We start from the raw sequence: 16863 nt of genomic DNA, 5'->3' as shown, positions 1-16863 counted from the left end.
AGGGAAGTCCCTAGTATTATAATTTTATTGGCCTTTATTTTATTTTGTTTCTGGGTTTATGGTCTTACTACCTAGATGGACAACACCCAGAGCTTTTTCTGTTGTAGCCTTCTATTTAGGCTCATATACCCAAACTCAAACTCAACCTTCTCCAAATAAAAACTCATAACTTTCTCTTCTGCACATTTTATATCACATTTGACATTATTTTTAAAGTTTTAAATTAATTTTTATTTTTGTTGAAGACTTTATTTTTTAGAACAGTTTTAGGTTTGCAATAAAATGGAAAGGAATAAATAGATCTTTCATATACTCCCCCTCTACACACATACATATCCTCCCCTATTATCAACATCACTCACCAGAATCGTATATTTTTTTAACAAGGATGAACATAAATCAATAGATCATAATCACTTAAAGTCCATAGTTAAGAGTTCACTCTTGGTATCATACTTTTTATAAGTTTGGACAAAAGTATAATGCCATGTATCCATCATTATAATATCATAAAAAATATGTTCACATTCCTAAATATATTTTGTGTTCTACCCTTTCACACTGCCCCCAGGCAACCACTGATCTTTTTATTGTCTCCATAATTTTGCCTTTTCAAGAATGTCATATAGCTGAAATCATACAGAATACAGCTGTTTCAGATTGTCTCCTTTTACTCAGTAATATGCAATTAAAGTGCCTCCATATCTTTTCATGGCTTGATAGCTCATTTCTTTTTAGCGTTGAATAATGTATATTCTAATATCTAAATGTACCACAGTTTATTTTTCCATTCACCTACTGAAGGACATCTTGGTTGCTTCCAAGTTTTGGCAATTAAGAATAAAGCTTCTATAAATATCTGTGTGCATGTTTTTGTGTGGATATAAGTTTTCAACTCTTTGGGTAGATACAAAGTAGCATGATTGCTGGATTATATGGTAAAAGTATGTTGAGTTCTGTAAGAAACCCCCAAACTGTCTTCCAAAGTGGCTGTACCATTTTCATTCCCAGCAGTAGTGAATGAAGTAATAGATTATTAGTTTCTTGTCAGTTATTTAAGATTTTCTACATAGACAGTCACGCTGTTTGTAACCAAAGACAGTATTATGTCTTCTTTCCCAACCTGTATATATTTTATCACATTAGCAAGGACTTTCAGTGTCATGTTGAAAAGGAGTGGTGAGAGGGGACATCCTTGCTTTGTATCTGATCTTAGTGGGAAAACTTTGAGTTCTTCATCATTAAGTATGACGTTAGCTGTAGGTTTTTTATAGATAGTCTTTATCAAGTTGAGAAAGTTCCTTTTATTCCTAGTTTCCCGAGAGTTTTTATCATGAGTGGCTGTCGAATTGTGTCAAATGCTTTTTCTTCATCTGTAGATGTGAAAGTGATGTTTCTTTTTTAGCCAGCCTTGCATACTTTGGATAAATCCCATTTGGTTGTGGAGTATAATTCCTTTTATCTTGTTTGGATTCAATTTGCCCATGTTTTGTTGAGGATTTTCACATGTCTGTTCATGGGAGATACTGGTCTGTAGTCTTCTTTACTTATTGTGTCTTTGTCTAGTTTTGGTATGAGTGATGCTGTCTTCATAGAATGAGTTAGGAAAGTAGTTCCTCTGCTTCTATCCTCTGAAAGAGATGTAGAGAATTGGTATAATTTATTCCGTAAGTGTTTGGTAGAATTCACCAGTGAATCCATCTGGGCCTGGTGATTTCTGCCTATTAATTATTGATTCAATTCCTTTAATACATGTAGGTATATTCAAAATGTCTGTTTCTTCTTGTGTGACTTTTGGCAGGTGATGTCTTTCAAGGAATGTTTCTTTTCATCTAGGTTCCCAAATCTGTGGCCATAGAATTGCTCACAGTGTCCTTTATTATTCTTTTAATTTCCATGGGATATGTAGTTATGTCTCTTCTTTCAATTCTAATATTAGTATTTCTGTCTTCTCCCTTTTTTTTCTTTGTTAGTCTGGCCTAGAGGCTTATCAATTTTATTAATCTTTTTAAAGAGCCAGCTTTTGTTTTCATTGACTTTTTCTATTGATTTCCTGTTTTCTGTTTCTTTGATTTATACTCTGGTTCTTATTATTTCTTCTTGCTGCTTAGTTTAGATGGCATTTACTCTTTTTTTTTTCTAGCTTGCTAAGGTGAAAATTTAGATTAATGACTGTTAGATTATATATATATATATATATATATATTTTTTTTTTTTTTTTTTTTTTTTTCATTATAGAGGTCTGAACATCCAATTCCAATATGTGGAGGCATGGTTTTCCCCCCATACCACCAAAGATTCTCTGTGACACCAGCTGGGTATCCTATCATTTAACTCAATTCTGACACTCAAATCTGACATAGCATCAGATCCCACAGGTTAAGGGCTCAGTCTCACAAGACTGGCCCTCTTCACTTTAGATGCCAGTTGTAAGTCCAGGTTATCACCTATACTTCTGAACAACTGACTGTAGATGGTAGGTTCCAGTAACCTCCTCCTTGGACTTCAGGTGATACTTGCAAGTCCAGGTCGTTACTGGTGCTTCTGACTGACTGGATATAAACCAGAGGTTCCTGCCACCCCCTTGGGTTCAATTACTTTGCTAGAGTGGCTCACAGAGCTTAGGGAAACATTTTACCTACTGGATTACTAGTTTATTATAATAGGATGATGAAGGATACAGATGAACATCCAAATAGAAGAGATGCATAGGGCAAGGTATGGGGAGAGGGCATGGAGCTTCCATTCCCTCTGCAGGTATGCCACCCTTCTAGTACCTCCATATATTCACAGACTGGGAAGCTCTCCCAGCCCTGTGTGTTTTTTTTTTAATGGTGGCATCATTACATACACATGACTGATTAAATCATTGACCGTTGGTGATTGAACTCAATCTCCAGCCTTTCTCCCCTCTCTCCCTGGAGGTAGGTGGGTGGTAGGTGGGGTGGACTGAAAGTTCCAACCCTCTAATTATATGGTTGGCTGTGTTGGCAACTGGCTCTCATCCTTAAGTGAGTTCCAAAAGTCACTTCATTAACATGACAGAAGACACTTTTTATTACTGCCATCCCTTAGGAAATTTCAAGGGAGCTAGCTCTGCCAGACCTCTGTGCCAAAAATGGGGACCAAGAACAAATGCACATTTCTTATTATAAATCACAATACCACAACACTGAATGCTCTAAATTTCCCAGTAATCACTGATTTCATTTTATTCCGCAGATTTTTTTTTTTTTTTTTTGCCGTACGCGGGCCTCTCACTGTTGTGGCGTCTCCCACTGCAGAGCACAGGCTCTGGACGCACAGGCTCGGCGGCTATGGCTCACGGGCCCAGCCGCTCTGCTGTACGTGGGATCTTCCCGGACCGGGGCACAAACCTGCGTCCCCTGCATCGGCAGGCGGACTCTCAACCACTGCGCCACCAGGGAAGCCCCTATTCCACAGATTATGATCAGTTGTATTTTCATTTTCATTTCATTCAAAAATATTTTTAATATCTCTTGAGATTTCTTCTTTGACCCATGTGTTACTTAGAAGTGCACCGTTTAATGTTCACATTGTGGGATTTTCCAGTTGTCTTTCTGCTACTGATTTCTAGCTAATTCCATTGTGATCTGAGAGTAGACATTGTGTGATTTCCACTATTTTAAATCTGTTAGATATGGTTTATGGCCCAGAATGTTGTCTTGCTTAGTGAATGGTCTATGCAAGCTTGAGAAGAACGTTTATTCTAATGTGGTTGAGTGAAGTAGTGTATAGATGCCAATTACCTCCAGCTGTTTGTTGGTGTTGTTGAGTTCAACTATGTCCTAACAGATTTTCTAACCCCTGTAGTTGTCCATTTCTGAGAGAGGGATGCTGAAATCTCCAACTATGATAGTGATTTCATCTATGTCTCCTTAATGTTGTAGCAGTTTTTGCTTTACATAATTTTATGTTCTGTTGTTAGGTATATGTGCTTTAGATATTGGTATCTTCTTGGAAAATTGACTCCTTTATCATTGTGTAATGCTGTTCTTAATCTCTGATACTTTCTCTGCTTTGAAGTCTTGTCCAAAATTAAAGTAGGTACTTCTACTTTTGTTTGTTCGATTTTTGTCAAAGGTGCAAAAGCAGTGTAAGGGAAGAAGGATAGTTGTATGCTAAAATGAACCTCAACCTCAACCTCATTAAAAATTAACTCAAATATCAGCTGTAAAGGTAAGATATAAAACTACAGAACTTTTAGAAGAAAACATAGGAGAAAACCTCTGCAACCTAGGCTATGCAAAGGCATTTTAGACGTGACCTTAAAAGTGTGATGCATACAAGGAAAAAATTGATAAATTTGACATTGGCTTCATCAAAGTTAAATTTAACCTTTTACTCTGCAAAAGAAACAATGAAAAGACATTTTACAGATTGGAGGAAGATGATAGAAAATCAATTTGACAAAGGACTTATATCAAGACTACATTTAAAACTCTCAAACACTAGTAGTAAGAAAGCATGAAATCCAATTTTAAAAAATGGGCAAAAGACTTGAGCAGGTACTTCACCAGAGAAGGCATAAGGATGTCAAAATTGCACATGAAAAGATGTTCAACATCATTAACCAATTTATTTAAAACACTATGAGATGTAACTACACAGTTAGTAGAAAGGCCAAAAAAAAAAAAAAATACTCATGATGCCAAGTGCTGGTAAGGATGAGGAGCAACTGGAGCCTATTACTGGTGGGACTGGCAAATGGCACAGCCATTCTGTCAATTTGGCAGTTTGTTATGAAGTTAAACATATACTTACCACGTAATTCAGCCTTTCTACTCCTGGATTTGTATTTGTGAGAAATGAATGAAAACTGTTCACACAAAAACCTTTATGTGAATGTTTACAGTAGTCCTATTCATAATTGCTGTAAACTAGATACAGCTCACATGTACCCATTAGGTAGTCTGTTTATTCAAGGGAATACTATTCATCAATTAAAAGAAAAAAAATCTTGATGTATGCAACTACTTAGATGAATCTCAAGAGACAATATGTTGCAGTCAAGAAGAACATATTAAGAAGATTACATACTGTATGACTATCTATATGACATTCTTGAAAAGTCAAAACTATATCCATATAAGAGATAAGTAGTTACCCAAGGTTGTTTTGGCTGTTGAGAGAGTGTGACTGCAAGGGTATAAAGGGATAGGATAAATGAGTTTTTTGTGTGTGATGGAACTCATCTTACCTTGATTGTGGTGGGGTTATACAAATCTATACGTCTAACATTCTCAGAATTACATACACACACAAACACACACAAAGAAAAGAAGTAAAGTAGTTGGTTTTACTACATGATCATTTTAAAAATGAAATTAATTATGAAAAGGATAGAGAATTTCTGGATGTATATGAAGCCTAAGTATCAAATAATTATTTCATCTTTTTGTGTAGCTAGCTGTTTTAATATTTATTTCATTTATTATTATTTTTTTTTGGTAATTTCAGTACTTCTAGGGTGTATTTTTAATCCCGCTTTTATCTGAGGCTTGGCTGAAAGTAGACCCAACACCAGGAGAAGGGACTATTTGGCTTCCCTGCTGTGCATGTTTTGATCATGAAGGACATTAGAGTATGCATATATAGTTAAGATCACCTATTTGTCATTATAACCTATCTCTGTTTTTCCTTTGAAGCTTTGAACTTATTAGGTATTAGGGAGTTACATCATTAAATTTCTAAATCATTCATGTATCCATGGATTATACACGATAGTGGTGCTGCCACTAGAAACATGTCCAGAAAGCTCTCATAAAGGTGCTAGGACACTTAGAGCATTGTGATTGTTTGTTGGCTGGAATTAAATTAAAAATGAGTAGGCTTTAAGAGTTATCTCTTTTACAGTGGAGCGTTATAATAAATATCTATTGGTTATTGATAGAGAATTATGAATAGAGATGATCAAAAGGCTATTTGGTTGTCAAACTATGTAAATACTGGTAAATGCTATATGCTAACACATAATGATGTCATAAGAGGTTTGGAGTTCCTCTACCTGTACACATTTTAAAATTTTGTTTCCTTCATAAGACAACTTTTGACACATTACAGTTACAATTTTACAAATGTCTTTTTTTTTGCTATAATATATTTTGTCAGAAATAAAATAGGCTGATGAAACATAAAATTAAAATCTGTTACCAAAGGAAGGTAAAAAACTGTGATAGCCTGACTAACTTTTAATAGAGCCTTTAAAGAATGTTCTTAGATAGCTATGACAGTCATGAGGCTGTCTGCCTCCTTATGAGGCTGAAAGAAAAGGGAGAAGTTGCTGAGGAGAGATTTCATGGCTAAGGGAGGCTTAGTGATTTCATGTGCTACCCAGTGTATTTCATCTGTCCTCACATTTTACTGTACTGCATTTCACTGTTTTCCTTATTTGACTCTGCAGATAAATGTATTTTACTTACTTTGGCATGTATCTCCACTTGATGTTTGAATTGATGAATGTGACAGTTTGTGTGTCAGGGTTTATTGCCTAGGTAGGCAGTTAGGCAGTGGTCTTTTGAGATAGCATCTTCAGGAATACATGGTCTAAAAGTGACTGCTAAAGGTACGTGGAGTTAGAAGCTTTTGGTTTAGAACTTTCTAATTTTGAACTGTGAAGGAATTTAACTCTTCTAACTTATTGTGGGAATTTTTTGTGTCACTGGATATTAATTGTGTTGAGTGTGAAATTTTCTTGGGTATGGACTTGAGTTGATTTCTTTTACAGTTTTATTCCTGCTATGATCACTCTCATCTTGGAAGAGTTTTGTAGTGAAAGAAATAGCATAGAAACTATATTAGATATTTTATATATGTATTCATCTTTTGCAAGATTTCAGTGTTTCTCAGTACTAAATTAGGCTACATAAGAGATGAAACCTTATGAAAAAGTCAAAAGAATTTCCCCCATTACTGGTACCTTAAATCTTACTGGAACTTAATCTACTTCTGAATTTATTCTGACATTTATTTTGCCTGTAGTGTTTCTTAAGAGATTAAAAACACCCTTATGTAAGTGGATGAGTTGTTGAATTTCAGGGGGAATCTTTAATTTTTACATTATTAATTCCATTCTTCTTAATATATTTAAACAGCCCATCTAGCTGAGGTGCTTTGTTTCCGTACAAAGCAAATTGAAAAGCCAGTTTCCTGTACCCTAAGAACTGCCTTTGAACTGAACTTGGGTTATATATTATATCTTAATAATTTCAGTTATAAATTAAGTCTATCTTTATGATATATTGCATCTTTAATAAAATTCCTCAAAGATAATACAAGTTTTGGGATAATATTACATGAGTTATCTACATCAGTTATTTTTAAAAAATAAAGGACAAGTTGAAATGGATAAAGTTATATTAAAATCAAGTCAAAATCTATATTTACATAAATTTTAATGGCTCCTAAAGGTAGTACGTATTTTTTTCATTAGGAACAAAAATGAGTCATGTTTATACGTAGTTGTTAAATATTATCCGTTATTTGTGGGCCAAGAATATTGTGGTAATTCTTTAATAATGTGGACCAGAAAGCTCTGGAGAGATTATTAATATGCTAAGTCGTTAGAGGTATTGTTGTATTATTTCCTTCATTTTTCTTAAGGTATAGCCCTTTACTAGTGTGACATTTGAAATAAATTTTTCCTAATTTAATTAAAGCTCATTAAAGAATTGGAAGATGGTAATTATTTTGAAGAAATAACCCTATAGTTTATTAGTGTCATTTTCCTTAAAAGGAGACAGAATTAAAAACCCTTAACCATTCCTGAAGTAGAATTGTTACTTACAGAACATACATTATAGTACTGTCTATTGAAAAGTTTAGCAATTTGACTTTATGAGGTAAAAACCAGTTTACTTTTTGTCTATCAAATAAAATATTCCTGTGAAAATCTGTTTCTGGGTATTGCTATACTTTTCAAAAGAATGTTCTGTGTTGTGTATACTAGTTTTGGCTTACACAGATACTTGCTTTTTGGTTTATCCTGTATATTTAGATCCTCTACAGATGAACTGATGTGTCTAGACAGGAAGTGGTATGTAGGAGATATAGGAATGGGCTGAAGTATCCTTTATATTTGCCTTTGTATCTAGGGGAGTTGGAAATAGGCAAGAATGGAGAGAAATTTTGTATGGCAGTACACAGAATTTTGCAAGTTAATTGTGAGCCCTGAAGCAATCCGATGCATTTTAGTTACTGGTAAGTTTGTTAAATTATGTTTGAAAATGTACCTCTTCGAAGATGGCCATCTATTTACTATTAAGTCCACCATGTCAAATATACCTATTTTAAAGATTTTTTCAAAAGATGTAGTATTGCTATTGCATTGGGTTTTAGGTATAAATTAAAAATACTTTTGTTGGTGAATGCATTTGACTTTTCAATTGTTGTCATAGTTAAAATTGAAGTGAAATTAACATATGGGTAGTCTTGTGTTAATATTTTGGAATAATAAAATTAATATTTCTGATTTTGTAATGGAACTCCACTGTGTTTAGAAGTCTGAGTTATTAATTCATTAGATGTTTCAGAAAGAGTAGTCCTTCTGACATAAAAGAATAAGAAAATCCATGGCATCTTTGTAATTTTGTATGGTTCTATATAGAAGGGTGATCTATTGTAAGAAATACTTTTTTGCATTTTTTCATGGACCATAGGAACCATAGTGAGGCATTTCTAGTCTTTCTTTTTGGCAGTGCTAATGTTTAGGAGTCTTAGTCATCTTTCCCCCTAAATCACTAACTCAGGTGTAGGTAAGAATTCCATGAACAGATTAGGAAATTGTGTAATCTCTATGCAATAGTTTTCTTTATTCTTTTCAAACACTTAGGCAGATGTATTATGTATATCAGTGCTTAAGCAGTTATTTGTGAAGTGGCTTTGACTATTGATACAATTCATGTAAATTGGATTAGATTGCTTAATAGCTGTTCTTTACAGAAACATTAAAAAAAAAATCTCAAGGGATTCTTTGGTAGTTGTGTTTTTCTTGTAAATATCCATCTTTGACTTTAGGACAAAGTAAAAGAATATCATTGATTTGCAATACTAGTTTACTGTTTTCTTTTTTGTGGCTTAAAGATACAGGGCTAGTTAATGTAATTGAATTTTAATTTCTTGTAACGAAGTAGTTTATTTACATATATACTATATTTTTCTAGCTGATATCATGTAATCCATTAAACTATCAATTTTATAGCGATAAGAATGATGTTAATTTTGCTGTTGGTTCTTTTTATGAGAATATTTCTGATTTGAACAAGAATAGCCGCATTATCAGATAAATGTGTTGTCAATCCTATAGAAACCTGAAGAGCTAGAGTAACTTTAGAAAACAGAATAACTTTAGATTCCTTTTGAGCCTTAACAATTTTCAAGTTTTCCTCATTACCAAATTTTCTTAATTTCATGTAGAAATGAGTATTTGTGCATTTAAAATATATTTAGAAATTTGTGTTAATGTAAATAGACAATTTGGGGTACATTATAAAGCAGTGTAAATGGATATTATTTTAATGCTGATAAAGTCTGGCTTAGAGTCATTTATTGTTATAAACTACAGTAAGCATATATAATGAAGGGTATATAGTTTCTTAGTTAGGAATGCTATCATGTATCGATGCTGCTGATTGAACATTGTTCATATAATTTTGTGAAGTAATACATTATCAAAGCTTAATGTAATGCAATAATTTATTTTTCTTTTGTTTCTTCCTTCATTCCACAGACATATCAAGTGCTTTATGTTTGTCTGGAATATATCTTTGTGTTTTTATGTATTTGTGTATACATTGTGTAATCGATTGCCACTTTTTATTTCAATATGACATAAATCGTCTTATTTTCTTTGCTCTCATGAACTTTCCTGAGGGCATATACGGACATAAGTAACATGTTGCATATTTAAATACATATATATAAGTTGTTTTTAAAAACAGGTCTAAATGAAAAGTTGATTTTAGAAAATAGGTGTATTCTTCCAAAGCAATATTGTGAACATATTTTAAATTCTCTAAGCATGTTCTTCAGAAGAATATTGTGATAAAGTCTTTATTATGGAGAAGTGCAATATTTGTGGGTGTGTTTCTTATGTTAGATTTACTTCAAGCAGGGAATATATATGTGTAACGATAGACTTTGATATTTTACCTCAGAATACAGAGAAACTCCACAGTTATGTTTCTATATAATGTTTAATTTTAAGGAGATAAAACCAGTTTTTTCATTCTTGTGAGAAATATTCTTGCATAATATAATAGTCAGCAAAGTAGAGATTAAATTTGAATATGATTGTTACCTTTTGGAATAATAAAGTACTGAAATGGAACACTGTGTTTATGATCAATATTTGATGATTACGTAATGGAATTATCTGTACTTTACATGCAGTGCTACTCTTTTGGCATTCCTGGTTGAACTACTTAAAAGTTCAGTAGCCATGCAAGAACAGATGCTGGGTGGAAAAGGCTTTTTAGTCATTGGCTACTTACTTGAAAAGGTAAGTGAAATGTATTGATGGTTTTATTGTGTAGCCTTCACAGATGGACCACTGACGATCACTAACTATATTTTTTTTCTAGTTTCCCTTTCCATTGACTGCAGAGGCCATGTTTTTGGTTAATTCACAAACATTTTTATATTATGTACTTAGATGTATGTGTAGACATTAAACTAAATTGGGTGTTAGAAATCTATATAATTAAGAAATTTTGAATAAAAGTAGAAACTAAAGAAAAATTATTTTATCTACTTTTATTCAAATTAGAAGTATTTTCTCTTAATTATTTTTTCTAATTTCTTTGCTATATTTATATTCAAACTAAGTTTCTTACAAATTTTATCAATTTTAGTTTCAATGGATTTAATTTTTTGTTTTGCTTTATTTTTCAGTTATAAGGTCAAAAAAATTCTATATTTGATAGCAACAGAAACATTAGTTTTTGCTTTGTCCCTGCTTTTAATATATTTGAATGTTTAATATATTTGAATGTTTAATATATTTGAATGTTTAATATATTTGAATGTTTAATATATTTGAATGTTTAAAGTAGTGTTTTTTTCTGATCAGTACACAGTGTAAACAGTACAAATTGGATGGCTTTGATTTTCCTATCTGTGTCATTTATGCCCTGTTTTTTTAATGACCTTCTTTGCTTTAGTCACAACTGTACTATTATGGTAATGGGTGCTGAGTTTCTGATTATGGTCTCACAAGAGTTCGGTTATATCATGTGATTTCCTTCAGAAAGTAAGGTGGTATTTCATAAATAAAAGTATTATTTTTCTCCTTAAGAAATAGCTATCACCATCACTAGTGCTCCCAAATCTCTCCTTCTCAGTTAAACATTAACATTCATATGACATTCAGCTGCTCTGTAAATGGAACTATTTGAGAAATAATAGAGGTGAGACCTCTACTAAGAGGAATAAACTTATTTTTCTCTTGGGAAATAAAATTTAGAGGACTTTTGGAAATAATTTTTTAACCTCAGATTGATCTGCATTTGAAATCCTTCTGTCTTTTCTTTGAAAAAGTACTTGTCTTTCTTGAAGTATTGTTGATCGTGGAATGATAGATTAAGTAGATCGATCATAGGCAGCATTTTTTTTTCAGTTACATTATAATTTTTTCAGTTACATTATTAAGATTTTCATTAAGGCTATTTGGTTTATATTTTTAATCATGGAAAACTATTTTCTTATATCTAGAGTATTACAAATTTTTTAGAAGATTTATGTTATAGTATATTTTACGTGAATTACATATTATGAAATACCTTTGTGACACTGCTGTCAGCAATCTTTGTGACAAGATTGCTGTCAGGAACTACCTCTTGAATATACTTTTCATCGATTTACTGAGGGTTTATTAGCATAATTTTAAAGTGAGAATTCTTTTACACTTAAAACTTAGCTTAAAGTTAGAAATATTGTGAAAAGTCTTCAAATCAAATAAAAAGAACATTAAAATAATAATAAGGTTTCCATCATTTTACATTCCCATCAGCAGTGTATGAAATTTCCAATCTTTTCACAGCCTTGGAAACACTGTTATTATCTGTTTTGTTTTTAAATTCTAGCCATCCCTAGTGAGTGTGAAATGGTTTATCATTTTTGTATTTGCATTTCTGTGATGTCTAATGACGTTGAGCATCTTTTCATGTACTTATTGGCTATTTGTATACTTTTTTGAGAAATGTTTATTACAAAGACCATTTTAAAAAAACTATGGTATTTCTTTTTATTATTGAGTTGTAGGAGATTTTTAGTCTATATGCTAAACCTTTATTAGATATAAGATTTGCAAAGATAGTCTTCCATTCTGTGGATCACTTTATGTCTTAATTTGCATTTCACTGTTGACAAATTAAGTTGAGCATTTTCATATATTTATCTTCCTTTTGGTTGTGCTCTTTTGCTAAATACCTGTTCAGAGTATTTACCCTTTTTCATTTGGGTTGTCCATCATTTTCTTATTGATTCATGGGAATTCTGTATATATCCTGGATATGAGTCCTTATTGGATATGTATCACAAATATCTCTTCCTCTGTGACTTGCCTTTTCACACTCTTAATCATCAAATGCTCTTTATGCATTATGTGAGATAATTATTATGTTTCTACATCTTTTTCTTAGCTTAGTGAGTTACATTAGCTGATTTTCAAAATAAAATATTCTTTATTTCTGGAATCCTGTGTAGTCTTAGATCCATTCCCATTCTAGTCCTTATGCTTCTCTTAAAATGGCTTATATCAGGCGTCCCTGGTGGCGCAGTGGTTGAGAGTCCGCCTGCCGATGCAGGGGACATGGGTTTGTGCCCCGGTCCGGGAAGATCCCACGTGCCGCGGAGTGGCTGGGCCCGCGAGCCATGGCCGCTGAGCCTGCGCATCCGGAGCCTGTGCTCCGCAACGACGGGAGAGGCCACAACAGTGAGAGGCCCGCGTACCGCGGGAAAAAAAAAAAAAAAAAAGGCTTATATCAATGTCACTAATAGCCTTCATATTCTTAAATCTTATGATTCTCAAGTCTTCATCTTATTTGACTTAGCAACATTTTAGTTTAACATTCTTTCCTTCTTGAAATGCTTTCTTTAATTGTATTTTGTGACAGCATTCTTTCTTTGCTTTCTTCCTACCTCCTTGGCCTCCTTTAATTCTCTCCTAGTAGTTCCTCCTCTTCTTCCTAAAATTCTAAAGACTGTGGTGTCCTGGTGCTTAATCCTGGAAACCTTTTCACTTTTCTGTTTGCACTTTAATTAAGCTTACTATTCCCTTAGTTTTCCTTATTCTGCAAATACTCATTATTCTCAAATGTGTATATCCAACTACAGCCTCTCCTTTGAATTCAGTTCCACTTGGATGTTTAATAAGCTTCACAGATCTAAATTATCCAAACTGTTACTTTTGACTTTCCTTTCAAATCCTTCGTCCTTTACTCTTCTCTGTCTTAGTTACTAGCATTACCATTCAACAAGTAGTTTAGACCAAAAATGTTCATTCTTTTTGACTCTTCTTTTTCATGCACCAAATTCATACTGGCAGCAAATTATGTTGTCTTAGTATCAAAACATATCCAGAATCAATGACTAGTTCCTACTTAGTACTCTACTCCTTTCTATGCCCATTGATACCATCTTTATTCAAACCATCATCATCTTTCACCACTAGTTAGTTACTCACAGTCCATTTTTTGCTTGCAGTCAGACTAGTCCTTTGAAAATGTGCCAGATCTTACTAGTCCATCCTTCTCAAAGTACATTTATGTCTCTTACCTCTGACATCATCCCTTACCATTCTCATTCTTTCTTTCTCTGTTGCAGCCACACTGACCATTCTAAGGCCTCTTTGCAGACCTTTCCCTTAAAAACTAAAATAGTAAGCATGTGCTCTTCTCAGTTCTTGTGCATTTTCTTTTCACATTGCTTTGGTAATTCTTTTTGTAGGTATCCACATGGGTTGTTTCTACACTTCATTGAGGATTTTGCTTATGACACCTTATCAGAGAAGTCTTCCTTGATCACTCTAAGTAGAATAGTACTCCTTTGATAACCATCAATGACTGTTTCCCTACTCTGCTCATTTTTTATGGCATCAGTCTGACATTTTTTTAAACTTATTTTCTGCCTCCTTCCACTAGAATGTAGGCCTCAGCTTCATGAAAGCAGGGACATTTTTTTCTTACCTTATTGCTGTATCTTCTACCTAAAAGTGTGCCTGCTTCAATAAATATTTGTTGAATTGAATTAAATAAATAAAAAGGACTTACATAGTTATTACATAAAGGAATACCTTTTTCATTTTTCTTAGATTGATGTTCACCCGTTTAATTTTTAAACAATCATCTGTCAGGTGAGTAGTATAGATAATAAGGTTCCATTTTTATTTTATCATCAACTAATAACAAGTTAATGGTTAACTGTCACTTAGCTTTATCTCCTTGTCTTGGAAGAAATAAATTAGTTATCAAAGAAGGTAGTCTAATGAGAGGCCATCTTATTCATCATGTTTAGACTGTTTCACGAAAAAACTTTTAAGGTATTTTTGTTTTGTTTTATGTTGCCAAAATATAAATTTGAAGAAAACTTAGAGGTAATTTGATGCATTCAGTAGTTTTTGTTGTGGTTAATAAAAAAATGATTCAAATAGCTTAAACATTAAGGAAATAGGCTTGCTAATGTAACTGGAAATCTAGTGATAGATGGCTTATCGGTCATAGTCCTGGTAGGAAACAGATGTCATGCTCAAACTTGGTTACTGAGAGGAGTTTAATGCAAGGCTCTTCACAAGTTGTGAGCATTGGTAAGGGAAGTCAGCAAAGTTTGAAGAGATGAGAGGAATGAGTGTTTAGCATAACTCAAATAGAAAGTTACTGTAACTATAGGAGAAGTGTACCTGATTAGAGTGTGGTCTTTGATAAAGGAATATAGAAAGGAATATAGTATACTCACCTGAAGGGGTGAAGCCAAGGAGATGAATGCCCCAAACTTCATTTTCTTTCTATCCTTTAATTTCCTGCTGGAGTCTCTAACTAGTCAAACCCAACTGGAAGCCAACAGACAAGGGAGCATCCCAAGCACAGAAATAGGATAGGGAAGGTTGGAAAGTGGATCAGTGCGGCCAGCCAAACATATCCAGTAAGTTGGACTTCAGGGTTTGGTTGTCTCAGTCTCAATTATGTCATCAGAGACCCGGGTTTTTTCTATATGTCTGTTCTGCTACCTATAGTCATGATTTTATGCTATAGCTGTTATTCTTTGTGGTCATACAAGGTTGCCAGGCCGACTTGGTGCTACAAGCCTTCACATCTGGGTGGAGAGAGAGAGAGCTCCTTTCTTCCAGTTACTGAACAAGATCATTCCCTCCAATTTGACTAGTCAGCTTAGGTCTTGGTCTACTTTGAACCTAATATTATCATGAAAATTTTTATGCTCCATATCTGAGCTAATCATTGTCTGCCCCTGCCAAACAACAACAACACACACACATAAGTGATTCACATTGGATTAGGCTATTTGGAGCTCAATCTTGGTGTCCTGGGAGGAGCAAAATGGATACTACTTTATGATATACCTCTAACTAATTGACATAATTTCCCACAATTTGCTTAATATATAATGCATATTATATATATATATATATATACACATATATATGTATATATATATATAATGTTTTCTGTAATAAAAATGAACATTTATGGCAATCCATTCTGTTGTGGTCTGCTCTAAGTGTGGGAAAGACCTCTTTTTACTGAGTAGCAATTTCTCTCTGTAACATCCATTGCTCCTATTCGGTTTAATTACTTCAGGAGTAGATGTTATAATATAATTGTTTTTTCTAGCTTCTCAGATTATGCTTCCAAATATGTTTAGTCACCCCTCATATAGTACTTCTCGCAAATTATGTATTCAGTTACCATACAAAAGTAATGTCATATAGTTTAAATTCCAGAGCTTGCATTCTACAGATTTATAACTATAAATTATCCAAGTATATCTCTTTTTAAAATAGCTTTGCTTGAGAAAATGAAAGCAAATCTCAAAATAAACAAATATTTTCAAGCAATCAATCAAAGTAAACACATTAAAACAAAATTGAATGTCCTTCTTCCACCCTCTTCTAATCTGTGTTATATCTTATCTGTTCTGTTCTTAATTTATTCTTGAATTTGACATGAATTCAGTTAAACATTTACTGAGGAATTATGGCAGATACCAGATGGATAAAAGATGAATAAGATAGTATCCTTTTTTATATAAGGAAAGAAAGATATGTGAATAACAGTTACACAAAGCAGAAGGAATAAGTACTACGTACTTATAGGTAAAGGTAACATGCTATTGAAGAGAACATTCATTTTATGCCTGGTAGAATTTTGAGTGGGCTAATAAAAAAATACAATTTTAGAAAAATGTTTCCTGAAGATCAATTTTATAATGAAAAACTGCTACACAACAGCATTAATTGCTATGAAAAATAAATTGACATTTTATTTTAGTAATATGGAAGGCCTCATGTGATGCTTCTAGCATATCTTTTAATAACATGGAGAAAGTTAAAACTGGTTTCCAGATTATGAATTAGTTCCTCAAATGATTATGTTCATAGTGGTCAATCTGATTTTATATCACTTTAGTGTTTTTATAAACACATGACAGTTTTTATAGGCCAAAATCTGATCGCTAAGACTATTTAGGAACAGGTTCTTACTGTTCTGTTTCAGGGTTTTAGGCATAAAAGTAGACTGTATCAGATAATATTCTTGAAATCATTATTACTGAATAAAAATAAAATGTATAAGATAAGCTATGTGAAATTATAACCAGTGAAGGAGATGGCTG

The 16863-nt window shown here is 33.1% G+C and overlaps 1 protein-coding gene across 6 annotated transcripts in view; it reads left to right on the top strand.

The window, feature by feature from the left end:
- Positions 1-16863, top strand: part of NBEA (neurobeachin) — a 618768-nt gene that overhangs the window by 116648 nt on the left and 485257 nt on the right. For 5 of the 6 annotated variants that reach the window (XM_029209906.1, XM_029209902.1, XM_029209901.1 and 2 more), the window contains exon 11: positions 10411-10519. In XM_029209906.1, coding sequence (XP_029065739.1) covers positions 10411-10519 — 109 coding nt within the window. Of the gene's footprint in view, positions 1-7942; positions 8221-10410; positions 10520-16863 lie in introns of those variants that run through there. The other variant, XM_029209905.1, reaches the window with a different exon arrangement.

The sequence above is a fragment of the Monodon monoceros genome, unplaced genomic scaffold (genome assembly GCF_005190385.1).
Source record: "Monodon monoceros isolate NGI ecotype Baffin Bay Population unplaced genomic scaffold, NGI_Narwhal_1 Super_Scaffold_8, whole genome shotgun sequence".
NCBI lineage: Eukaryota > Metazoa > Chordata > Mammalia > Artiodactyla > Monodontidae > Monodon > Monodon monoceros.
The sequence above is the reverse complement of the archived record's forward strand: the minus strand, read 5'-3'. Positions and strand labels throughout refer to the sequence as shown.